The sequence below is a fragment of the Engystomops pustulosus genome, chromosome 7, assembly GCF_040894005.1.
Source record: "Engystomops pustulosus chromosome 7, aEngPut4.maternal, whole genome shotgun sequence".
In the NCBI taxonomy this organism is placed as follows: domain Eukaryota; kingdom Metazoa; phylum Chordata; class Amphibia; order Anura; family Leptodactylidae; genus Engystomops; species Engystomops pustulosus.
The window spans coordinates 99,315,758-99,343,120 of NC_092417.1; the positions used below are offsets into that span (position 1 = coordinate 99,315,758).

The 27,363-nt window shown below is 39.8% G+C and overlaps 1 protein-coding gene across 1 annotated transcript; it reads right to left on the reverse strand.

Moving 5' to 3' along the window:
- Window positions 1–3,212: 3,212 nt before the first annotated feature.
- On the reverse strand, window positions 3,213–27,300 carry LOC140070651 (EP-cadherin-like). The gene is made up of 16 exons (XM_072117387.1): window positions 27,147–27,300; window positions 26,342–26,456; window positions 10,928–11,136; window positions 10,707–10,850; window positions 10,027–10,176; window positions 9,595–9,739; window positions 9,335–9,507; window positions 9,115–9,243; window positions 7,591–7,773; window positions 6,299–6,543; window positions 5,990–6,132; window positions 5,655–5,879; window positions 5,288–5,503; window positions 4,807–4,937; window positions 4,579–4,722; window positions 3,213–4,229 (listed from the first exon to the last, which is right to left on the reverse strand). The coding sequence occupies exons 1-16, from the start codon at window positions 27,207–27,209 to the stop codon at window positions 4,023–4,025; spliced, it is 2,622 nt and encodes an 873-aa protein (XP_071973488.1). The 5' UTR covers window positions 27,210–27,300; the 3' UTR covers window positions 3,213–4,022.
- Between the last annotated feature and the right edge of the window lie 63 nt (window positions 27,301–27,363).

Consider the following 27,363-nt stretch of genomic DNA (forward strand, 5'->3'; position numbering starts at 1 on the left):
AGCAAACTGTACCCCATGCATGTATCTGAACACATGAAGTCTCAGCAGCCTCCATGGGGACTTCTACTCCTTTTCATCCTACATGGAGGCTGCTGTGACTTCATGTAATAGCATACATGGTGTACAGTTTGCTATTCTTAGAAGGCTGCCAGACCTGTGATGATGACGACACATGTCATGAATATAACACAAGGCACAGTGTAAAAAAAAAAAAAAAAAAAAATACACAATATTTCCCATCTGTACACAGAGCTTTATATGTCTCTAGCTGAATATTAGTAGACAGTCCCTAAGTGCAAGGAGGCAGAGCAGTGATTTGCCGAGAAACAGAGCTGTCAGTCACAATAATAGGGCATGGTTCTCGGTCAGCATTAGAGGAAAGAGTCACAAACACAAGACATGAGTCACAAAAGCCAATTTGCATACCAGAAACACGTCTTCAATTAAGATACACTGCCCCACTGGCAGCTAATTTTAGGAGATATGGGGAGGACTTGTAACCCTTTGACCATCCTGACTAACAATGCCTGCTGATAATGTCAAATGACAGGTCCTCTTTAAAATCATGCGGATGAGTCAGAAGAGCTCTGGGTAGCATTACCAGAGTCATCTGTGCTGTAGCTTCACAGGCTGTTACACTGTAGTTATGGGTTGTTCACCAAGAGTCAGCGCTTCCCCGAGAGCCAGCTCCCCTAGCCCGCCGCTATGACCCCTTTTAACCCAAAAAATTTGGGGTTAGAAATGGAGTGGGGGATGGCCGCCTGAAAATCCCTTCCTATGTAATTACATAAGTTGCCATTCAGCAGTCAGAAGAACCTGCTATTTTTAGTGAGCTGCGCCAAAAGATCGAGGTCACGAAGGCCCCTTTCATGCGCAAGTTCTGTGCATGCTTTTGACATTCCAAACTGACATTGCACTCTGTCCCATTGTTTTTAATGGGCTTGTTCTTATTTGCATTTTTTTTTCCATTTTCCGTGAAAATTGCAGCATGCTCTACTTTTGTTTTTTACGCCACATTCAAGACTATGGCATCAAAAACCAAGTGCACTTGTGAGTGCAATGCGTTTTAAATGGATGGGTTGCTAGGCAATGTAAAAAAAAAACATCAAGAAGTGTCATGTGGGTACCAATCAAAGAATCACGTGATCTGAAGCACACGCATGAAAAATGCACCAAAACCACTAATGACTCCTAGCTGAACAAAACAGGCAAAACATAAGTTTCTCATGCATTGCACTTTGACGTGATCTGCAACCCAAATGTGAAAGGGGCCCAAAAATAACCAGACTGCCCATCAATATAAAGCCCCTTACACAGTAGAAAGTGTGATGATTCCAATTCAAGTGATGGCCGGAACACTAAGCAACTACAACTGAGCATCTCAGGTTGTAACGCCTATCAACTTTTGGGACAAACATTCCAGCATTCTTCAGGTGCATGGATGGGGTACTGTGAAGCTCACACAATTTATGCTGCTTTATCTACAGGAGTAAGAGGAGGATCAGAGGTTTCTCCTTCTGTAGTAAATGGGGTGGGAAACCAACCACTGCCTCCGGTAAATGCTTCCTCCCGGTGAGATCCACTAACACTCCAGTCAGTACTGCTTCCTACAATGTTTTCACTGCCTTACCAGGAGGATGCTGTATACAGATATTACTACCTGCCAAGGGGAATTCTACCTATAAGAGAATTTCAAATGCCCATTGTGCTGGTCCAAGCTGTCAGAAGATGGGGCCCCAACACAAACATGGGGCTACCAAGTTCCCAGGCCGTGTGTAAGAGTTTCCTTACACTGACTCAACAGCTCAGTGTTAGGTGAGGTAGCAAGAAAACATGTCATTAGGGCACACATATCATAGTTTTTCAGCTGCCATGTTTTCAAGTTTCCTGAGATCGGCCTACTTAATCTTGGCAATGTATAAAGTATAAAGGGGGAACCTTTAATGTGTGACGAGTTGCCTGTTTAGTTTAACTTTTAAGACTTGTTGTGGTGTGTGACTTTTTAGTCCCAAATAATCTGAGTCTAGCATGCTCTGTTTTGGGACTTATTAGATGCCAGAATTGGACAATTTCAAGGCCCACAGTGATGGTAAATTTTATAGCCGTTTTGCTCACAAAATTGTAAATTAAGGGGTTAAAAACCATCTGTGTAATCATGACTAGGGTATTAAAATTTCAGCAGCTTCTTTCACTGGTGAACCCCTTTAAAAGGACACGGCTGTGTACAATAACAGAAGTACATACCCTATCAGTGCCTGCTAGCCCTTTACCTTCTTACTCTATTGCAAATCAGTGTCTGAAGAAGGTATAAAGCCCAAAACGTTACACTGATTGCAATACCCTGTATTAAAAAAAAAAAAAATTGTAAAAAAAAAAAAGTATATAAAAGGAGTGCAACATTCTTAACCTTATTTACCATCGATTGGAATCTGGTGCGCCAACTATTCTCCAATTGGAGTCATGTGGACATCTGTACTATACAATTTGAGCAAATCTTATAAATTTATCAACTGCACAAGGGTTTTTTCTGGGGGGGGGGGGAGGGGGTTTTGCTATACACCCAGGGTTAAAAAAAAGGAATATTTTTGAATTTAGATGTGCCTTTGTATAGCATTAAATTTATCAATACCTCTTCAATTATTTCATAATTATTACAAAGCAAATAGAAGAAATGTGAAAATAGGAAAAGGCACAATTTAAATTCATAATAATCTGTAAAACAGAAATATAAAATAACTTTATGGTAGGTCCACGAGGACTTTACGACATCTACCACCAGGATCAAGGAATGTAAACCAAGCACTGACATACTGGTGTGTGCCCCATATGGCAGGATCTACTTTTCTTTAAACTTCTTATGCCCTTTGTTTTTAACAAAAATAATAATGCATTTATATAGCACACACAGATTACGCAGCGCTGCACAAAGCATGTCAAATTGGTAAAAAAAAAAAAAAAAAAAAAAAAGCTTTTTGTTGATCAAAACCCAGGGAATAAGAAGCTAAAGAAAGAGGGGATCTGTCAGAGGGGGCACACATCAGTACATCAGTGTGCTTGGTTTACAATCCTTCATTCTGGTGGTAGAGGTCCTCTAAAGTTGCCTGTAAAACCATCCAAGGTAACAGATTTTGGATGAATTCTGATATTTTTTGTTAAACCTCCAAACATTCCATTGTACTTTTATACATGGTGTGAAAGAAAAGACAAAGACAAACCTTTAATAAAATGTATTTGAGTATTTTACATCATATCTTTTCTTGCAAGGTTAACTCAACTTAGAAAAAAAAGTTTATTCCTATAAATACACAAAATTGAAAATTCACCACAATATAAAAACCTGCTGCAATAACCCAAGTTGTGTATTAGAGAACAAAAAAGGCAGGATCTTCAGAAAAATAAAAGCCAAAAACAAAAATCCAGCTATAAGCTCTACCCATCCAAGTTACAGGCAGATGTGGTGATGAGAAACAATGATATAAGTGGTTGCTGATGCCAAAAAAGGCTTTGGTGTGATTATCCATATGGTGGTATAGGTCTTCTTCCAAAGCCACCATCAAAAATGCAAGATGGTGGAAAGTCCAAGATTTAGTCTAGTGCATTGCATTTTCCATTCTCGTGTGGCTAATATCCAGAAGTCAATTCTTATTTGGTGCCATCTTACAGCATGTTAAAACCAGGCAACCATAAGTACCATGTGAACCAAAGCATCCGAGTCAAACCATATTTTAAAAAGGCACATTCTAGTTTATTAGTGCTTTGAGCACTGTTTTGGTGGCATCTAGTTAGTCACCAATACAACTTGACAACCATTTTGGCCATACTTTGGTTTCATTAAATCAGATTGTCAAGGACAAAAGCCAGAATGTTAAAGCAAAAACATGCAAATAGCATTTCAAGGCCGATCTTCAGGTCTATATTTAAAAAGAAATAAAAAAAAAAAAAAAAAAGTTTGCCAGGCCAGGGTTTAAGGCGATGTGGTATAAGTTCTAGTTTGGATACAGTGTTCAAGACTGTCCAACAAACTAGTCTTCATCTCCACCATACATTTCTGCTAGTTTCCGGAAGCGAGGACCCCATTCATTGATACAGTCATAATCCTGGTCAGCATCAGAACTGGAAGAGTTTATGGAACTAAGAGAAGCCGCTTCTGATCCACTACCTTCATAGTCAAACACTAGGAGGGAGTCATATGGCGGAGCAGTGGGATCATTATCAGCCGCATGGAGATTCTTTGAAGAAAAAAAATAAAACATCAGACTTACAATTTGATACCAAATCTCCTGGCATAATAGATACTGGAGTTCTAATTTTAAGAGCAAAAAGCCCTGCCGAACATTAGGCTGGGAATGTTCTGTCAGCTTGTTTAGAGGGAATTTCTGCTTTTAATGAGCTTAAGAATCCATTAAGCAGTTTCCCGTTATGAGCAGCAGTGGAAGCTTGCTAATGTCCACCCAAAGGAAATTGACTTGTCAATTTAACCCTTGTGAGTAGCCCAACATCACATCTCTGGGGCTTGCATTTTTATAGGTGGTGCTAGATAATGTTACAGTTCTCCTTGAGCTATCAAGCAAATCTTACCTCGTCAATAAAGTTCCCAATTTCATCTGGGTTTGAGGGTCGGGGTCTGTACTGTGGAGCAGGCATGAGAGTGGGGACAACGTCATTCCTCATTACATCAGGTCTTGCATCTAGTCCACGGTGCAGCTGACTAAGGTCATAATCCTAAAATATACGGGAAAAGGATTAGAGGGTGGCAGAGTTCAGATACTGTGAGCAAATGTGTATTTTGTTCAATAATACACTCACCTGATCTTCCTCTCCACCTCCCTCTTCACCATAATAGAAAATATTGTCCCTTGTCTCATCTTCAGGAAGCAGCAGAGGTTCCTTTACCACCTTCTTCCTCTTCAAGAAGAGCAACAGCAGCAGTATTAGAACTGTGGACAAGAAAAAAATTTGGTAAAACACCTGAACATCTAATGTTATAACTTCAGCTTCAATAACGCAAAATGAGCACTTCAATCTGCACAAACTAGTCTTCATATACATAAGGACTGCATGTGTAACCATTATGCTCCATAAGTAATCATGTGCAGACAGTGTCTTCAGGTCTAGTATATTATATACTGCATATGCATCTTACAAATACCACTTTAGACATACTGAAATAAAAGTCAAATAATGGCTTAATTACACAAAAGAGTGGATAGGAATAAAACAGGACATCATGCAGACGGTCAGGGACTGCATCCATTAACAGAACTGCTATTCTAAGCTTTCCACTTACTTAGAAGTGCCAAAACAGATCCCAAGATGACTAGGACAATAGGGAGATCAACACCAGCAATCATCTTATCTTGACAAGAGACCACGCTGCCTTCACAGTTGCACACTGTCGCATTGATGACGGTGACCTGGGCCCGCTTCTGGGCATCAAACAACCGAATGTAGAGATTGTAATCTCCAGCCTTCAGCTCTTCTTTGGGTTGGAGGGACATGGTATCTGAAAACAAAATAGGAATATGTAGTGTGAAGATCACAAATCTACAAATCAATCTGGTTGAACTGTGCCATAAAACCCTGTAATAATTGCAAGATATATGAAGATGCATCTGTACTGTGATCATAGAAGTTTCCCCTTGACTTCTACTTACTTGTGCTTTTCATTTCAGCTGTCCAGGTCAAGTCAGAGCCATGGGTTAACTCTACCTCATAGGGGTAGGTATTTGGGGGAAGGTCAGCATCTGAGATCATCAACTCGTATGGCTCAGGGTTCCGGCTGCAAATTGTAAAGGCGCGAGGGCTGGGAACAGGACCATTATCATTGACATCAAGCACTTGCAGTACAAGGGTACCGGTGCCAGTAGCAAAGGGGATCCCTGTAAAGACAACAATTTATTGATGTGAACAAACTAATACAACATGCAATATCCCACCAACCAACACAAATCATAACATGCCAGCATTGTAGCAAAACCCATCCACTTACCATCATCAACCACCATGACAATGATTGTGTAATTGTTGTTCTTTACAAATTCAGACTCTCTATCCAGATTGCCATTTCCGGTGACAATGCCAGTGTCCTCACCTATAGTAACCCATCGCGCTGGGTCATTACCAATTTTGTACCTGCAATACAAGATGACAAAGTCCAAGTAGGATCAGATATGGAATGAGATTTAAAAAAAAAGTCACATATCTGATCGATATGAGACATCCAAAAGAAATGGCACTCTTGTACATATCCATTAGCGCAGCCAGACAAATACATAATATACCATACAATCAGACCTACTTGAGCTTTTGGTTCTGCTGTTTGTCAGGATCCTGAGCCATCAGAGCTGTAATTTTTTGCCCACGTTGCAAGTCCTCCGATACCTCCACCAGGCTGACATGAGGGACAAAGAATGGAGCCTCATTCACGTCTTCCACGTTCACAGTTACTGTAGCGGTTGAGGTTGGCAGAGGAACAGCAAAACGTTCTTCATTCTCCACGGTGATCTGCAGAACATACTGCTTCCTAGTCTCGAAATCCAAACCCTGTCAAGAAATAGACAAAACATTATGTTTTGTGTATATTTGGATATACATCAGACGTTTGCTAGCTTCAGAAGGAAAAAACCATAACCTGACCAGCACGAAAAGACAGCTTGTACATGGATGGTAATGCACATGCAGTAAAACAAATGCAAGTAATCTTTTCAAAACACAGGATTGACTACATTATATTAACGGATTGATTTTTCACCAACCGGAAGCCTCATGCATATGAACCGCGGGTGGCAAACTGGGTTAAATATGGGTTTCATAGAAAAGACTGGAACATAATATTTTAGATAACTTAAACTTTTTCATCAAAGTCATGTTGTAGTATTATGGTCAAGTGGAAAAGAATCACTAAATTTATAAAGGCCAAAATGGGGGAAAAAAAAAGTCCATATGAATACTGGTACTGGTCACATCTCAACTAGATCAACTTCTCCTAAAAGGTTTCCACCGTGCAAAGAATAAGGCTTCTGTGGTTTTTCCTTTTGTCTGGCTTTTTTCCCATACAAAAAGTGACAAGAGGAATAAACTTAAATTCTATATAAGAATTTTGTAATCATTTCTAATGCCATAATGCAATTACACATGTACATAATATTGCAACTTTGCATGAACTGAAGAGATTCCGGAATGTATAATACAGATAAATCATCTAAAACAGAATAGAGGCATTGAATGACAAGTCAGCTGTTTGATGGAAATAGCTGATAACATAATGCAATCTAACCAATAAGGGTTTTGTGAAAGGACAGCTTGTGTTCAATACAAATTAAGTCACACATTGTCCACTAGGGGCAGCATGTTCACATCTTAGGATACAATCTTGAATAGTTCCCTTTAATTTTTTGTTTTAATAAAACATCAGAAGGGAGCTAACAGCAAGGTCACTGCCGCCAGAAAGTCAGATGGGAGTCAGAAGACACAGACTACACAATTACTGTTTCTGTACCGACAAACTACTCACTGTTTTGGGTTACATTTCTTAAACAAGTCTTATCACAAAACCTTCTAGTGCGCCTACATGGGGGTGCAGATACCAACCTTGGCAGTAGCTAGGATGCCTTCATTTGTATCTTTGTCTGTGGTGATTGAGAAAAATCCTCCTTCATTTCCCTTTATCTTATAAACTGCACGCCAAGCAGGAGTATTCATCTCATCATCGTCTGTTACAGACAACCTCTGAACTTCAAATCCAACTTCATTTTCTGGCACAAGGGCTGTATACTGAAAAGAAATTATATTCAGAACAAAATGCATTACAGTTCAGTGCTGCCCTTATGATGCAAGGCGTCCCTCCTTGCCTGCATATTACTATTACACACAGAGCCCTGTACCCAGAACTATGGACCAGCCTGTGAATAGGAAGTAGCTTTGGTCATCTTTATAGATGTGGAAAACTGACAATAAGGATGCCAAAAAAAGTTTACAGACAAAAATGGACACCCCATGTACAAGAGTATATAGTTTGTTTTCACCCGACGACTTGTAAAGAAAGTAAAGCTGTTTTGCCCTCAATGTGTAAATTGCTTTAACAGTCCATGAGCATTATTAATTGTTAAGGTTGCGTCCACACGTTCAGTTTTTCCGATTTTTCAGTTTTTGGAGCCAAAAGCACGTGTGGAGGATAATGGATTAAGACAAATAATTGAAAGGGGCTCCACCTACTTTTTCTCCATTCCTGGTTAGGGCATCAAAAAACAGCATCTGAAAAAACTGAACATGTGGTTGCACCCTCAGTGTCCTTAAGGACATCTACCACCAGGATTGGGCATTTTAAACCAAGTACACTGGCATACTGGTTTTTGTCACTTCTGACAGTATCTACTGCTCTTTTAGCTTCTCACGCTCTAGTAAATCATTATGCAAATGAGCCGGAGGGGCTCTAGTGCTAACGGAGACTGGAGCCTCTCAGGCTATCTGTATAAATTTTTAAAGCCTTTTTCTTAAAAAAAAAACCAGGACAGAAGCTAAAGAGCAGATCCTGCCAGAGGGGGCACACAGCAGTATTGTCAGGTGACCTTTGTTTACAATCCTTGATCCTAGTGGAAATATCCTTTAAAGGAAACCTACCACTTAACCCAGTTAACCCTCAAATACCTTGCACTAGCTCAGGGTGAGCCGATGCCGGAGCATATCTTAACTATTTGCAGAAACCGCTGTATTCCTTTTTAAACTGTTTTATTCTTTATATCCCAACCATGCTTTGGCGCACCACAATATCTTTGGTGACGTCACCGGCTCTCCGGCACATGCATGGTGCGCCAAAGCATGGTTGAGATCTAAAGAATAAAAAAAGTTTAAGGGAATATGGCGGTTTCTGCAAATAGTGAAGATATGCTCCGGCACCAGCTTGCCCTGAGCTAGTGCAAGGTATAAGGTATTTGAGGGTTATAACTGGCATTTTAAAGTGGTAGGTTTCCTTTAACAAGCTTTCTAGGTTGTAAAAATAACACTGCAGGATTATGCTAGTTTCAAAAAGTTGTACTCCGCTCGAATTCTATTGTACAAGATAGATTTAATGGTACCATACAAAATGGTAACAAAGTATATCAAATAAGAATTTACCTTTACAGGCTCAAAAACTGGTGCATTATCATTGGCATCGGATATTCTGATAATTGCTGTTCCAGTGATAGCCAGGCCATTACCCTCCATATCTGCAGCCTGTATAGTGAGTTTATACTCTGGTACTCTCTGTGGATACAAAACTAGGGTTATTAAACTGACAAATCAGTTAAAAAGTATACAATTCTATTTACAAAAATACACAAAGGGGTGCGCTTACCTCCCTATCAAGTCCAGTCCCAATCACACTGATAACACCAGTCACACTATTGATCGTAAAAAGCCCAGCAGCGGGGTCTTCTGGCTCCTGCTTTACAATGGAATAACCAATAATGGCATTTTCCGTTTCTGGGTCATCCTCATCTGTTGCAGTGACGTTCATTACAGGTGTTCCTAATGGAGAAAATAGTTAAAAATTATTACTGAACCAAGGCCATAGGGAAACACAAAACAGTGTCTGGACTTTGAAATCTGCCTCACCTGGTGGAACCCCTTCTTTCACTGAACCTCTAAAGACTTCTTCTGTGAACTTAGGTCTGTTATCATTTTGATCCAGAACTTGGATAATGATTTCCATTGGTTCCTCGACAGACTCTCCATTCACAGATACCGCGTGAGACAGGAGCTGTGTTACAAATAAAAGAATTTTAAAAACAATTTTTTTTTGAGATTTAAAAACCTGCTGATTCGTGGATTAAACCTATTAATTAAATCAATGAGGTGGTGGGTTTTTGCCTGTACATCAGAATATTTCTTGAACATTTTTAATATTTCGTATGCTGAGCGCTTCCCACCAAAAGTGTGTTAAAGCCACAGCCTCAAATGTGTGCAATTTAGAATTGCAAGTATCAGCAGTTACCATATCATACAAGAATTCATGCTGAAAACGTCAGGCCAAGACCAGATACTTACTGTATATGTTGCATATTTTTCACGGTCCAAAGGTTTAGTCACCAACATCCAGCCAGTCGTCTTCTCAATAGTGAATACTCTTTCTGGAGGGGCATCTGCTCCCTGCCCAGTAATGCTATAGAAAATCTGATCTACTTTATTGGATTTAATCTGAAAGAAGAAATATTATTTAGGGAAAAATGTAACTATACACAAGAGAAATCATGACAGCAATAATAGCAGCAAAGGTGTATTGTTAAAATGTATGTCAGCAGCATTTTTCGCCTAAGGGAGCAAAATTATAAACAACTATTTACATATTAGCTTATATTTTACTATTGGATATGAATTATGCTGAATCCTGGAAAACCCCTTTAAGCCTAATGCTCACAGAGAATTACAGGATATAGTACTTAAACCGGTTTTCAATTTTTTTTTTTAATTTACCAATTTTTGAAGAATTTTTTTTTGGGCAACACCCAAGGGGAGAATGGAAAAAAAAAAAACCACTACTCTCCTTTACTACTTTACACACCTTTACCAGTTCAGAAGACTGCCAATGGCCTGATGCAAGAAATTCACAGATCAGTGGACATTAAGAATAAAATTCTGCAGCAGAGCTATGTAACCCATGGTAAAAGTAGAGCAGAGGGGCACAAAATGTAACAAACCGAGACATTGGGAAAGTATTTTATTCTTACCTGGACAAGTTTCTTTGGAAAAGGGCCCCTTTCATTCTCAGAAACATGGATGGGTGGAATGACCCAGTCTCTCTTCCTTCTCTTAAGGCCACTTTGTTTTTTTGGAAAAGTCAGCACGGGAGGTTTGCCTTTGCGATGAGTCCTCTACAGCAAAAGGCAGGTAAGAAATTAAGAGGAAGCCTAGGTATAAAGTCCTTACAATCTCATCATCAAACACTCACCTCCTTAGGCCTCTGCATCCTTTTTATAGTGATTGCCGTGGAATATTTTTTCCCCAGAGCATCCCAAGTATTGACATGAAACTTTATGTCCTGGCCATGAAGCTTTACGTGTCGTTTGGCTATCAAGCTGCCATCTGCATGCACCAAGAACCGGTGATCACCTACATCATACTTAATATGTTTCCGAGCAGTGCAGTCAACAAAGGTTACTGAAAAGAATATAGAGGTTTACATTAGTTTGATACAAAAAGCCAAATAAGCTGGTTGCAGTGATAAACTAGGTTATGTTTCCAGAACATGGCCGATTTTCCATAAATTCCATCACAAGGTTCATCAGCATAGGAACTAGACAAGCACTGAATGCTAGTATTTTACCAGACAGGACAATACTCCATGTAAAGTAACAGTGAAACTAATGATTATAGATGAATAGGGAAAGAGTAGAAAATGGCTCATGGCCAATAATCTGGCCAGCTCTAGGCCACCATAGACTTCCAGTGCATAGAATGCCATGCATTACCTTGTGTCAAAGATTATAGATGGGAGTTATTCATTCTCAGATTTGTCGTCCCTACTCCCGTCTAGAATGGACTGCAATACTGGCGGTCCCCTACTTAAGAAAACCCAACTTACAGACAACCCCTTGTTACAGACGGACCTCTGAATGTTGGCAGTTCACTGTACTTTAGCCCCAGGCTACAATAAACAGCTATAACAGTTATCAAATGTGTCTGTAATGAAGCTTTATTGTTAATCCCGATACTTATGACAATCCAACATTTTAAAATTCAATTGTCAGACAAAAAAAAAAAAAAATTCTGGGGTTACAATAATAAATTATACAGTTCTGACTTGCATACAAATTCAACTTAACTACAAACCTCCAGAACCTATCTTGTATGTAACCCGGGGACTGCCTGTATTACTATGGTTTGCAGCCCATGTGCACGTCATCTACTGAAGGGAAAATCCCATCCTGATGGTGGTTCTGTGAGCTACAAGATCAGGCACAGGCAGTTACATATCTGGAAAAAGAACTGCAGATAAAGAGACGCGACACCCCAATAGAGGCAGTATGGAAAGCAGAGGGTCTTTGCAGTCATTTTAAAACTTTTTCATCTCAGCAGCTCTAAATAAATGGGCACATTACCAATTCTCTGATCTTTCAAAAGTGATCCTTCAATCTTGCTACAGTAAAATTATCAGGTTAGAAGAGTACTTCAGAGACTGACCCAGGAAACAGGATTTTCTGCCTCAATGAGTTATCCCCATGCACAAAACGTCCTAATAGTGATTCATTGCTGATCTTATTAAATAAAAAAAAAAAAAGTCAATGGAAGGAGGGCAATGGCTTGAGGCGCAATAGTTGGTTAATTGCACAACTGTGTGAACTAAGGAAGGAGACGTTTGCACAGAGATAGGGGAGGGAGGGAATGCATTTAATGAATTTTACATGGATTTGGCTATTTGGTCATCATCCAGTTTACACAGACAATGAAACATATACTGCTCAAAGACTGTAAAGACAAGACTTCCTACCGTATGGAGACATCTAACAACTGACCATTGTAAACGACAAGCACATGAGCCAACTAATCCCTGAACCATGAGTAAAAGTTACTTGCTGACCAAGTTGAGGATTTCGGAGAATACAGTCAGGACAAGGGGGGGGGGGGGGGGTGTAAACAAAGATACAGGGCCCCATAGCAGGCCAAATGGAACCCCCTTCCCCTTAAAATAAAAATGTATTAATACACACTTTACAATTGCACAGTATATACACACACCCCCATGCATCATATACAGTACATACAAACAGCTACCCCACATGGCTGGGGTTCCCTTACATTGTGGGCCCCATTGCAGATACAACCCCTGTGGTTATGCCTTTGTGTACAATACTAAACAAAGGATTTTCAGATGCCTAAAATAAGCCTAGATTTTAGGACTTTTAAAAACTCCTTAAAAAGTTTAGAATATATACTGCTTTGATAGTCAAAGGACTGGGGCGAGCACACACACACACACACTTCATGATGGACCACACAAACAAATTCAGAGTAGCCGCCTATACAATAAAGCCATTACTGTAGGACCAGCATAGAGACTGCTTTGTAGTGGTAGTAGTCAGTCATACAGGACACCTCAGGATATCAATACATCAGACTCGTGCCCCAAATAATGGGCTGCTGACTGAACAGGAAAGCTCATTAAAATGGATCAGTATGAGGCATCCGGTGGCTCCCATTGTAGCAGAGGACATCTCTGAATAGGTCAGGCATTCATACTAGGAGCTTTGTGACCTTTGTTTACTGCAAACAGACCTTATGTATATTTTTCAGGGGAAGGGAGTATTTGTAGGTAAAGTAGACTTTCAGTCGCTCCTCAGACACAAGCTTGGATATCTTTGTTCCCAAGATTGTCAAGTCGATATTGCCTTCTCTCAAGGGGACATATTTTATTATTTAAGGATTCATCTGATAATTGAGAAGCACTCATGAGGGCTCATGTACTTATGACGCAAAGCAATAGCTAAAGATACCAAGAACAGTCATGGGGAAAAAGTTGAGCCAAATTCAAAAAAGTTTTTTAATAGCATAAAAAGGACAAAGATAAAAACGGCTGGATGACAATGCTGACTATTAGTCATTCACAGGATAATGGAAGGGAAATCTAAGAAACCAGTTAACATGACACCCATTAGCAGCAATTTCAGGCTGGGGACTAAGGGTGCGTGGCCTTTTGGATGCATCGAAACACGTGCGTTTTTAAATGTTACAAAAAAGAAGAGTTTTTCCTTCATTGCTGGAAGTGTTAGCAGCTGTCTAAACATTTTCACATCTGCTTACACTTACAGCATTAAAGAAAAAAACGCTTCCATAGTAGCCAAACGCAGCGACATTTAAAAACACATGCGTCCTGGCGCATGCGTTTCAAAGCATCCAAAACGCCAAGTGTGAACACACCTAGAAGGAAACAGATGTAAAAAAGCAAGCATATTTAAATAGGGTATACTAGAACTTGTAAAATATGAACACCCCACCTCCCATTAACCACTATGTATTCTCTGTCTTGCACAGCAGCACCATCTAACAAATGGAAAATGTTTGATCTATATCCAGATTTCCAGCCAAGATCTGCTGACCGCTTCCCTGCAGGCAAACATGTGACAAAATGCCAAGTACAGCAAACAGGGCAACAATGGAGCACTTTATCCTGTAACTCCATCTGAAGCCCCAGGAGTGGGTGGATCACCAGCAACATAACCCCATCTATACTCCTCCATTGTACACAATATTTAGAAATTTCAGGGTTTTCCCCACATAACATACAAAAGTCTGTTGATCAATAAGGTTTATTAAATTAAAAATTCAGCAACTTTAGTTAATGACATGAGAGAAGTTAAAATAAAAGGCAGATTGCTCCAATTTTATACTGTCCCAAAAACATTGTAGAGGCTCGGCTCATACTGCCGTTTAGGCTTTCTTTATATTTAAAGAGGCTTATAAATTATGTCCTCTGTTATATTTTGAAATTAAGACATTAATACAGAGGAAATTAAGGCACTCATTACTTTAAGTAGCTATGACCGTCCACACTGCACTTCTGGGATTCTATACAAAGTGGACAAAAAACAAACAATGCTGGAGTCCACAGCCTTTTCACATGCTTATTTCTTAATTATTTTCATCCATATGCAGTTATATAAAAAGGGAGAAAACTGATTGGGTTTGAAGGCACATGTATTGTAGGCTCATCAGGTCCAGAAACCTACTCTATTTTCGTGAAAACATTCGAACAAAGACCGAATATAAAGTTAAATTTAAAAAAAATAAAATAAAAAATTCCCCCCATACAAGCCTGTTTTCCCACCTGCAGTGAGACATGGATTAACGATCTCCTCCCCCACAGTTGCCAGGAAGAGAGAAACAAGGGCCATATAGAATAAAGCAAAGGTCATTTCACTAAGCAGGATAGGAGGCCAGATCACTATTAACATCACACATTATTGAGAAGTGCCAGTCACATCCTCCCCAGTCTTTTACAAGACCCCAACAGGCAAGGCCAAATGCACATTGCAGCACGTAGCCCACCCACTCCCGCCATGTATGCCAGAAGCATGACTGTAGCTACCCACTAGTATATGGAACCCAATGAGGGAGCCCTTTAGTTTACCTTTCATATTATTTTCCCATTAAGGGCTTAGAGACCCCCATTAAAAAAGGCATGTTAGGACAAGATACCCCGTGTGCAGTTGGCATAAATGAATTTTACACAAGAAACCAGCCGATTGCTGTCGTGTTACAGCTGGTTAAACACCAGCAAATGAAAATGTTGCAGACTCAGATTCCACACGTACCTTTTTAGTCCGTTTTAAAGCATGCATTTCAGTTTTCACACAATCTTAAGAAATAAAACTGGTTTTAATCAGCCAGACGCATTAAAAAAAAAAAAAAAAAAAAAGCAAGCATTTTTAAATGGACCAAAAACACCATTTGTGACATTAACATCACTATTACAGAGAATTCAGTTTACAATTGGGTGTTGTATTAGGGAAGTGTGACTGAACACACCCTGTGCTTTTGTTTTTATATAATTACATGGCCATGTCGTGACAATAGAAGTTTGTGAAAATATAATTTGTTATGGATGGTTCGTTTACCCAACAGGTTTTCTTTAACTAGGACTTGTCACCAATAAAGCGCGACTCGGACGTGGGGATTTGTGAATTGAGATAAAAGAGCAACACAGGGTATATTTAATTAAGGCAATTAAATATAAAATATATACAGTACAAAATACAAGGTAGCACTACACATATCAGCAGTTCAGTAAGTTAGTTACCTTGTGTGTGGTCCTAATGGAACTCGATAGTCCACACCTTAAGATCCTTCTCGGGTCTTGAGGTTAAAATAGTTCTGAGACAAAAGACCCTGTAGCCTTGGAGGTACCCGATTATATGGGTCATGGGTCCCTCCTACCTGAGAAGTCCTAGGGTCCTGGCTCTGGCATCATTGGATCCAGGAGAATCTGGATTGCATCGATACCAAAGCTGACCCATTTGCTATGGTCTTACCCAGAGATATAAATATATATCTGTATCCGAGGATGCTAGAGCCCCAGGGATGGACAGACGATCTCCTGAAGATAACCAATCCAAAAATGTAGTTGCCCTTGACCCGAGGTTGACCATAATTCCATATTTGAACCTATAGGTTTTTGTCTCATGGCTCTTTGTCTCCTGTTTGAAAATGGTGGGAGATCCATATGGAGACGATTTGGCTGGGGTATCCTTTGAGGCTTGGCACCCTTCTGAGCCAGGTAACGCTCTGCTAGCTCCAATAGGGTAATTAAGCAGAGGCTGGGGAAAGCAGGGAATTGAGTAGGATAAGGACCCCCCCTCCCCTGGTCACATTTATCACAACCGCCATTTCGCAACATATATTAAGAAACCTAGAGTGAGGTCAGTCGGACCTCTCGTTCTGGCAATCTGCGGGGGTCTCAGCACTGAGAACCCCACTGATCAGCAAGTTAGACCCTATCCCGTGGATTGGGCCTAACTTGCCTTTATAGAAAACTCCTTTATTTGCTGGAAGCAGATTAACCTAAATTTCAAATGCAAAAAGGTGCATATTCTTACAGACCTCTAGGGCTAGAAACTGGACATCACAAATGGAAAAATCCCGTAGCTGCTGAGGTGGAGAGAAGCCTTTTAAATATTCATAGACCTGCTCCTATGTAGACTAGAGCTTTTCAATTTTTCCATTAGTTCCATGACTGAGCAGAGGTTATCCAGATACGTCAGTCTATGCAGCAATAAATACATTTCCTGGAATGTAAACCCAATTCAAAATCTCTAGACAGTTCAGGTCCAAGTGTAATGTAGTGTATTAGAAAAAGCAGACCATTTTCTAATAGAATTTCACTAAAGAGCTTACATCCACCTGGAAGGACCATTAATCCACTATGATCCAGCATCCATTTGACGGCATGTGTTTTGAAGGCTTTTCAGAAGAATTCCATATTTCAGACATGCAACATGGCTTTCACGCCTCAATATGTGCAGAGAAGCTCATCTAGCTGAGCTTGAGCATGGCAGAGTAAGAACACAAGACAAGAACAATGACGCTCTGCCTACATGGAATGTGTTTGGGTTATGCAACAATGCATCTTTTTAGGGCAGCTAGCCATTCCAAAAGGAGGATGGAGGAGAAGATAGAACATGTAGAAGAGGCCCAACGAGTTGACATTTATAAAAACCAAACTAAAGTCCCAGCATATTACACTTCTATTCATAGAAACAGGCAGCACTAGTTTCCAGGCGTTCCATAACTGCTGAGAATCAGCTTGGTCAACTACAGGAGACCATTACAACTTGTTATTATCAAATGCACAATTTCATTAAAATCCATAATCATGCTTTCTGCTAGCAAAATTAGACAAGGTCATTAGATAACATTTCCTGTAATACTCCTCCAGCATGTCAAGGTTAATATACTGCTTGTTACTGAGAAACAATTCCCCAGGTTACAGATTAAAAAGGTCTCCACAGAAGGCTGTTCATCCATTCACGTCACAGCGCAATCACCTAAACATCAGGAAATTGGTCTCTTGGACCAACAAATTATGTAAAGGATAAGGGGCAGGAAAGCCACCTCCAAGGGACCATGTGGCAGGAGCTTGCTGGATCCAGGGTGACGAGAGTGAGCAGGACTAGGGTTGTGGTGGCAAAGAGTGGGAGGTTGGCTACACGTTTTGTCAGAAAGTATGCAAATAAGTTTCCTGCAATGGAATAGGAAACCCACACCTCTTACCACTTTGTAAGGCAGCTAACATGCCATCAAGAATGACTTTCAGGAAGCCTAATGATATGATGTGGGATTAACTCTAATCCAGTATATTTATCCAAGAAGGATCAGATTCCTAACTGTAGACAGCTCTTTTTCTACAAGGTTGTGTTTTCAGTAGATGGTAGGGAAGGAGATTAGCAGAGAGGCCTTTGACTAGAGTTGGAAGAGCTCTCCTCACGGAGAATTTGCCAATTAACGACGCCTTGTAGGCGTTAAGACTTATAACCGTTGACGCTCCACTGGGTTTTTCTTCAGGAAACAGCTAGGCTGAGAGGGGAATTTGCTACAGAGGAATAGCGTTGCATTTCAGATCAAGACAACATTAACGTTTTCAGAATTTTATTGGTTCCAGCATAATGCAATTAACATCAGATAACCCAATGCACTCCAGATATCAAACCCAAAAAGTTTGAATCATGTACTGGACTACATTTTTTGTAGATTTTTTTCCCCAATTCAAAATCAGTTCCTCACTTTATTTTTAATACCCCCTTTAGAACAACTAGAAATTTGCACCTCAAATATTAAAATCTTGTTCCAGTCATAAAACCTGTGAAAAATACCCTAGACAGAATGGTACTGCTGCACTTCCTTGTAAGCTATAAACAGGAAAAAAAATAAATATATATACACGCGTTGGTTGCGATAGATTTCACATGATTATAGTGGTTCCTCTTAACCAGTGCATGACCCATCGTGTAATCTTACGCCTACATTATATTTTACATTTCCATCACATCATATGACTGCATGGATTACATGTGAGGGTCAACTGAGTTTTTAGTGAGAAAAGCAGTCACACACATTCATAAGTCTCACATGGGGAGTGATGGGGTTTTGACCTATAAAAATCAAGCAGCAACTTAAAAATCTACCACCAGGATTATGAGTGGTAAACTAATCACACTGATATATTGGTACATGCCAATATAGGATCCACTCTAAGCTTCCTATACTCTTGTTTATAAGAAAAAAAAAAAGGGCTTTAAAAAAGAAGTAATGCAAATGAGGGGCTACAGGCTCCATTTACTCCTTAAGGACGCAGCCATTTTATAGCTTAAGGCTCAGCCCCATTTTTTGGATTCTGACTTGCGTCGCTTTATATGGTTATAACTTTTGAACACTTATCAAAACGACTCAAATTGTTTTTTCCTCACATGTTGTACTTCATTTTAGTGGTAAATTTTGGCGCTTATTTGCCATATTTTTATTTTTTATTTTTTTATTTTTTTTTACAAAACAAAGCTAAAAGAGCAGAACCTGCCAAAATGGGCACACACCAATATGTAAGTGAAAATAGTGGAGCAACCCACGTTGCTCCCTCCAATTAACAGTGGAAGCATAACAGAAGCAGAATATCAATTAAAGTATGAATTTATTTTTAGTTTACATAACGCCCAGAAGCAAGTGTAAACTGGATCTTTGAGCCTAAACAGGACCGGTCAGCAGAAAAACTACTTAATAAACCACCACTAGTATGCTGTCAAACAGGTAAACACCTTCCATTTCAAGGCTTCCTTTAATGGAGACTGAAAGGATATAACTTTGTTACATAAAAACATGGAGGGGAACAATTTAGCACTGAAGTCAAGCTCTCCCCACCTCAGACTGCTCCCTCCAGTGCTAAACTCTGGTTGCATAAAATCAGACAATTTACATCTCATTTCAATGCAGATTTTATGGATGGAGAAAGCATGATCAGGAAGGTGTTAATATGCTTTAGAACATGGTACTGGTTCACTGGGGAAAGGAAATCTGTCAAACTTAAAGAACATTTACCAACATGTAAACCAGAGAAATTGTGCATAGATCCAGGCACTGAAACACTTGTAAACTTAGAATTATTCAATTAGTCTGAGGGGCAGCCCTAGCCCCTCTGGTCTTATTGCTTTTAGCATCTCATCCTCCCCCATCCATGTGCAAAGAGGGAGACAACGTTACAGCCCATAAAGCCAGACCATAGAGGGCTAGGGTAGCACCATAGCAAATTAACATAATAAGGATGGAGGCTGTGAAAAACAGATTATCAGTCACAGTGCCTGTATCCATGAGCGAGTGTCCCTGGTTTATCATGATGGATTTTGATGGTGGATCTTTTTCTTTTACTCTTAGACTGATAACATTGCTACATATTTGTTTACAATCCCTTTCATTTGCTGATAATTGCTATGAGGTTTTTTTTCCCAGAGAAAGGTAATGTAGTCATAAGATTGCTATGTGCTCAAGAAACTCAAAAGAAACCAAATCCACTCCGTACCCAGACACCAATTGATAACGGCTGAGACTCTGATAGATGAAGTGTGTATCCCATGTATGACCATATTAAGATGGAAATATAGAATACACAAATATGGCATGAAGCCCCTATTATATAGGTTATAAAATGTATCCACCACAGAAAACATTTATCTGTGTAGTTCAGAAGTATAAAATTCATAAATATCTATTATTTTTTTATTTTATCATCTATCTATTATATTATCAGAAACAATATGCAAGGGGTTTAACACCAGCATCGACACAGTTAACTGTTAAAAAAAAAATTGATTTAACCCCTTAATGACACGATCAATGCACAGAGTCAAGGGTGTATGAAATGGTATCACATGATAAGCCCTTTCAATTCATGGTGGGCGTTTGCTGGATCTTTAATATTTACCTGACATCACTTAACAGATTATAGTCATTCATAATTTGACTTATTGAAGCCCATATTGACTTACATACTTAATGTCTACTTCAAGTGTGTATGTATAGCAAACAGGAGAGGATTTTATGTCTGTTGGAAAACAAAAAACTCTGTATATTAATATTGAACATCATTGTTCTGCCTTCTGCTGAATTATTTATGTACAAGTATGGTGCAGTCTATTTTTATCCAATAACCCTCATGTGTTAGGTAATTGTCATCACATAGGAAGAGATCCAGCATGCAGGCTGTTTTTTATCTCCTGTCAGGACTGAGGGGTTACCAGCTGTAATGAGGCCCAAATCATTGTTTATGGAGAACGAATACCAACTGTCAAAACACATTATGTGTAACACAGCAACATTAGTCAGCGCAAGGGAAAATAAAGTCTGACAAGTAGCATCGATTAGTGTAAGGGTTAGCTGCACATCCCCATTTACAACCCACAGGCTGCAGAAAGCTAAACGCTTCCGAGTATTGGTACAAATTGCCAGCACAGAATCGGCCACTTTCCCAAAACTAAATCAACTAAATCTGAAACTTAGAATGAAGCAAAAAGGTGAATCTAATCAGTAGTACAATGGAAAAATACATCAAATATCCCAGCCCCTGATCTCTATAGTCAAAAGCCTCCATCATGGGAAAAGTCTGCCAGAATTAAACTTTACAATATGGATTTTCCCAAAGAGAAATTATTGGGGGGGTCCATACTGAGGTCATTTAGAAGTTTAAGAGCAATAAAAAAACCCTATAAGCAAATATTTCCAGCCTCTGTTCAGTGTAAAGTAAGAGTTTAAAAGTTTGACACATAAGGGCCATATTCGAGCATAAGCAAAGTTTTTCAGCATTAAAAAAAAACAAAAACAAAAACCACTTCCCTCCAGTGCTCTTTCCAGGTCCTCTACCCCTAGGCTTTATGTTCAACAGCATGGGTAGAGATTGGGGTACACACACCCACACATCTACCTGCGCTGCTATAAAGGAAGGAGAGAAGTGGAGGGAAGAGTTTATTTTGAATATTTAAAATTTTTTTTTAATATGACAAGGGTAGAATGTGACCAAAACTTACCACCTTATACCAGATACTATACAAGTTCTCCATTTTTTTTTTAGTAAAATTAGGTGCTTCGCCTTATACTTGTATGTATGCTACATAAAGGCATCATTAATTGGCAGCATAGATGACCCGGAAAGGTGATCACTAGTCAGATCCCTGACAAGATAAAAGCACATAATGCAAGCGTTGAAACCTTCCAATGACCACAGGTCAGCGTGTATCCCCTTCTTACATACATCACTATTGTACTATGCAGAGGTGAAAGCCATCCTAGAGATGTATAACCCCCTCCATCACATTTTTCTAAAGGTGGGAACATCGATTTATTCAAGCAAAGCATGGAGGGGGAAAGGTGGATCAGGCATGTTTAAATTTCCACGCCCGATTCTTTGATCCGGGAAGTTAAAAGGGGTCTTGCAACGGCTTACTTCCCTCTACCCATAAAACACATATGCTTGGCTGAACCCGGGGTGCATTTGGGGCAGTGAAAAGAAATGGAAATGAAGGCTATGAATACAGAGATGCATGTAAACCATAACACCCCAATGCAGCACTCCTCCCCGAATACACAGTACAGACAGACCATTCAGGCACATAAATTGTAACTGCACCGATACTTCATCTCATGCTTCCTCAAGGGAAGGAGGAGCGTGTTTGAACAGGTGAAGCTGTAGGGATGGGGGAAGGGATCGCTATGCTCTGGCAACAAAGACATTGCATGCAACAAACAGAAGACAAGCACAGGAGGAGGAAGCCTAAAGACCAAACATGGCAGAAACCGGAGGAAGTATTCATCTCAATATATAATACACTGATCACCAGCAAGAGCAGGCATGATTATCACAGCAGTTATGAACATTTCTGGTGACCAACACAAAATAATTAAATAAGGGATTAGATTAGGAGTTTACAGTCCATTACAATAGCTCAGGACCTGCAGAGCACTTAGATGCTAGACAGGCGAATACACAACCACAAACAAAACATTAACCAAGTGTTGTATCTGCAAATAATCAATGAGCTTTTAAGGACCACAGCAGAGAGGAACACAAGGAAAAAGAAAAATCTTACAGCACAAAAAGTTTATCTAAAAGTCTCCATCTGCATTTTATAAACACTAAGGTACATTGATGGGTGAGAAGTCTCATGGACTCCTCCTGGGGTTACACAATCTTTCATTAAAAAAAAAAGTAAGCACCTCCCAACCATATAGAGAATTCATAGTTGTCAAATCCAAAGTGGCCACCAAACAATCCAAATAAATGGCAATTCTATTCTGAGAATAAGGTTTTTATATTACAATGTAACAGACAAACCATCATTTATAAGCAACAATGTACAACATTGAACCAAGACATTGCTGCATGGATATAGAGCAGTCAGTGTTTGCAGGAACTACTCCAAGGCCTACTGACAAGTAAAACATTTCCAAGTTACCCTGCTGGAATTTCAGCCATGTAGGCAGCTTCTCGGTCTTATTATAGAATAGGGAAGCAAGTTTCACACCATGTCTAGCATCACTGGACTAATCACAAGTGTCTTCATCTCCAACCACAGCAGACAAACATAGGAAATTCAGGTTGGGCAACTCCACTTATCTAGGACCAGAGTACAGACCTTGACAAATGACCTTGAAAAATATTTTGGATTATGTACAAGATAGGTTCTTTAGGTTTGTTCTTAGGTTGAATTTGTACGCAGGTCAAAAATGCCAAATTTTATAGTTGTAGTTTGACAAATTTTTGCCACTATGACAATTAGATATTCAAAATTTAGTGCCCTCATTGGAACCAGGACCATGAAAGATACATTAGACACCTTACAGATGATCACTGCAGCCCGGGTCTAAAGTAAAGCATCCAGAGAGCTTCACAAAAGGTCATGGGGGCAGAGAGGTCCGTCCATGGGGGAACCTCCTGTACCTGAAAATTGTTCAACAATTGTTTTGGTGTTCTTTTTAGAAAAATATAAACTCTAATTTATACATTTTTACTTCCATGTGCTTTGAAGTAACAACTGGAGATAATCTTTGTTCTCCCTGGGAGTTCACAGCAGCCTTTTATTACCTTTATAGATTATAAAGTTGTTCCCTTAAAATACACTTTAAGGTTTTATATAGGACGCAAATAATGGTCCTGTGGTCAGTTGTGTCATTAGCCACGGAGACCGTATACCCAAAGCCAATTGAAAAATACTGTCTGGTCCCACAATATCGGCAAGAATAGGACCGGACCTATTTTTTTTTTACCTGGGAAATGAATGCAATGGGCAAGAGCCTATAGAAAGAAAATACAGCTATATCACGTCTAATCTGTACAGTAGTGTGAATGTAGCCTTAATTCCAAATGTTCACAAAAAAAAACAAAACAAAAACACACACACACACACACACACACACACACACACCACACTCCAAAGTGCAATTTTGCCATGGAGCCAGTCACAAAATCCAAAAACTGGAAGGGATTGACCCATTGGTGCAGAAAGTGTTTTAACCATGATAAAGAGTAGTAAAATAGTAGAGCCTACAGTTTAGAAAGGTTCTATATTCATTTCTACAAGAACAATTATTTAATTTCAATGAGCCATTTATATTTTTTAATGGGACAGGAATATATAAACATACAGCTGTTCACTTACAAGACAACATAAATATACCCTACCTTTCACACGACCATAGGGGGGCGCATGTACAGCCGCAAGCTTTCAGCCGTACATACGTCCCCCATAAACAGCTATGTACTGTACCACTCTATACATGGGAAAAAGATAGGACAAGCCCATCTTTGACACCGTACGCACGTATGCCAAGCGGACATACGTCAGTGTGCATACTGCCTAAAACAAGGAAAACAAAAACTTTTGAGTGGAATTGCCCTTTACCATTTGCCCCCTAAAGGTGCGCACAAGTGACATTAAATTATAGTACATCATCCAAGAATTTTCTATGTGCAGCCTACAGGTTCAGGAGGTGTTTGTTACACTGAACTCCCCATGCACCTGGGCAAGAAGAACAATAACCCCTTTGTCAAAGCCCAAGGAGAAGAGTTAAGTACTGCGGAAAAAAAAAAAAAAACTTGGGAGTTTCAGTTACAGTCAGATGCATTAGCAGCATACAAGTCCTGTACAAATACAGACACAAAGGAATGGCTTACAGGCCAGGCTAATGACCACCACCAGAAGCTATTCACACCAACATGGGGAGCGGGGGATGGGGGCAGGACAATGGCTGCCTGGTGTTTGCCTAGAACTCACTGTACTATTACCACTTCAAAAGCCAGTGTAATGCAAATTGCTCAATATACAAACCAGTTGCTTGTGCTTCTAGCAGGGCACAGTAAAGTTCAGCTGATATTGTGGCTACAAGTTTTTAACAAATACACAAATCTACTGCCTATTGGCCCCCAGTTTTTTTACCTTGATATTTTAAGGACATTGTAAGTCACATGGCTTTCCAGTTTCACAATAATATTAAAAGGGGATCTGAATGGTATTTTTCTTGAACTATTGAGTTGGGTCTAGGTGTTACTTTAATACATTAGGCCCGTATAACATACTGAAATAATACAATTTACCCCATACCATAGGAGCAGTACATTGTATGCAAAAGCTAATGCTCTACACAACAGGCCACCAGCCAGAATAAAATTTATTACATTGCCAAACAATGATAAGATAAGGTCTGTGCAAACAGCTCACAAGGCCAGAGACTCCTAACCTGACCCTGCACTCTCCCAAGGAATGTAGCCAAGACCCTCAGGAATTCCATTTTATTTATATTAAAACACAACAGAACCTAATACCGGATGTCACAACCTGGAAGGAGCAGAGGGATAAAGTATCAGGCAGGGAAATAAGACACAACAGAAACTAGGTGACAAAACATCTGTTTATAAAAGGAAGGAGAGAAGAAAAGGCCTCACAGGTAATCTGAGCCTTGGTATGCAAGAAGGTGGGGAGGGGGATGGGTGCGATCCCTGCAGGTTAGGATGTCTTATAGTCAACGGTGAGAATCTACATCCCACAATGCATCATTTCAAGAGTTCAAAAACTGCCTTAATGCTTATTACACACAAGCCAAGGTGCATTACATAGCACAAACATACCGCGGAGCATTACTGTACTACTACAACCTTTTGCCCCGTGTAGCCCATTTATAACACAAGGAGAAGAAACTACAAGCCTCAAACATTTTGACGTCAGTAGTTGGAATATGGAAGGAAACAATTAAAAACCTATTGAAGACAGGACACATGGATCTGTACATTGGAGACTATAGACTCCAAGCCAGATGCAGATCAATAATTATATAGACATTAATTCCTTCCTCTGATGGGGAGATTATAACTGACTACAGGTAACTGCCCAAGAAAAAAGAAAATCTTTGCATAACACAGACTCATCCAACTATGAAAGGACAGCTGGCGATAAATTAGTACTAGAGCTTCAAGGTTATCCAATGAATTATTAAAGGCTACGAGTATTTAGTGAGCCCATATTACTAATCATTGGGTTTGCAGTAAGTAGCACTCCACAATGCAAACACAGCATATCAAAGAATTAAAGGTATAGGTCTGAAAGTGCTACATAGGAGTACTAAAATAAAAGCATTAACCACTAGACTGCCAGATATCTTTGCCACCAGTTTAGCTTGGCTAAAAATTAACTCCCAGGAAGGAATCAAAAAGGAATGATGGGGGCTGGTGAGCTACAGAGCGGATAGAGGTTAGCGGTACAGAGAAAGGGTACAGTGCTCAACATTGCAGATTAGGGAACACTATTAAAACTGAATTTGGCACCAGGCCAGTACACCTTACCTATTCCAAGCTTCTTATCCTTCTTTAATTCTCTGCGGTCCACACCAAAGATATGCTCGTGCGAAGAAAAGCCAGGCTGACATGCTGAAGAGCTGGCACTCACAACGGTCCACACCTAGAGAAAGGAAAAAGGTACGTTTAACTACAGTAACTGAGCGAAATCTGATGAGGTAAAGAAACCACAGGGGGAAAAAAAAAAAAAAAAAAAAAAAAAAATTATATATATATATATATATACACACATACACACACACACACATTATGAAGCTAAAAGTATCTTCCCACACCCAAGGTAAAGCCAGGGAATTAAATTTCCTTTTAAATCTAAATGTACTATAATAAAAGGAATTCAAACCTAATGTAATAAAGTGATTTTTCTGTACTCATTGGCTTCCTTACAATTGTCATTTTGAAAAAAAAAAAAAAGCCCTCAGGAATCCTAACAATACATTTCATTAACACCCTGATTAATAATAATGTGTCATCTTCCCGAGTACTACAACACCCATCGGCGGGTGAGAGAGGGAGCAACACCAAACATGTACAAGCGGGGATTTAACTTCCAGTGAAAGGATCATTACACTCTATCTTAGCTCCTTTACACTCGAAATCCCCGAAAAGACACCCGAATAAAATCAGCCCTCATATCGTAACAACCTTGGTAATATAACATCAGGAAACGCTCCAACAACGTGTACGAGAACTTTCCCAAATCGCAACTCAATAGATCACGAGGATACGGGAAACCATCAAATACACCCGAAAAACGCCCGCATTCATACGGAAGGATGAAAGGGTAACTTACCTGTAAAGCGCACAATAAAACCCACGGGCACATGGCCAGGAAGGGTAACTTGCGGCCCCCCATGTGTGTGTCCAACACAAACTCCCAGTAAGTGTGCAGCACACCCGCCCTACTCCTCGCTCGCTTCAACTCTGAATCAAGCCAGGTGAGCCCGGCCAGGCGTGACGTAGGCAGGTGAACGCTCGGATTGGCTTGTGTGGACGTCAATCAAATATCT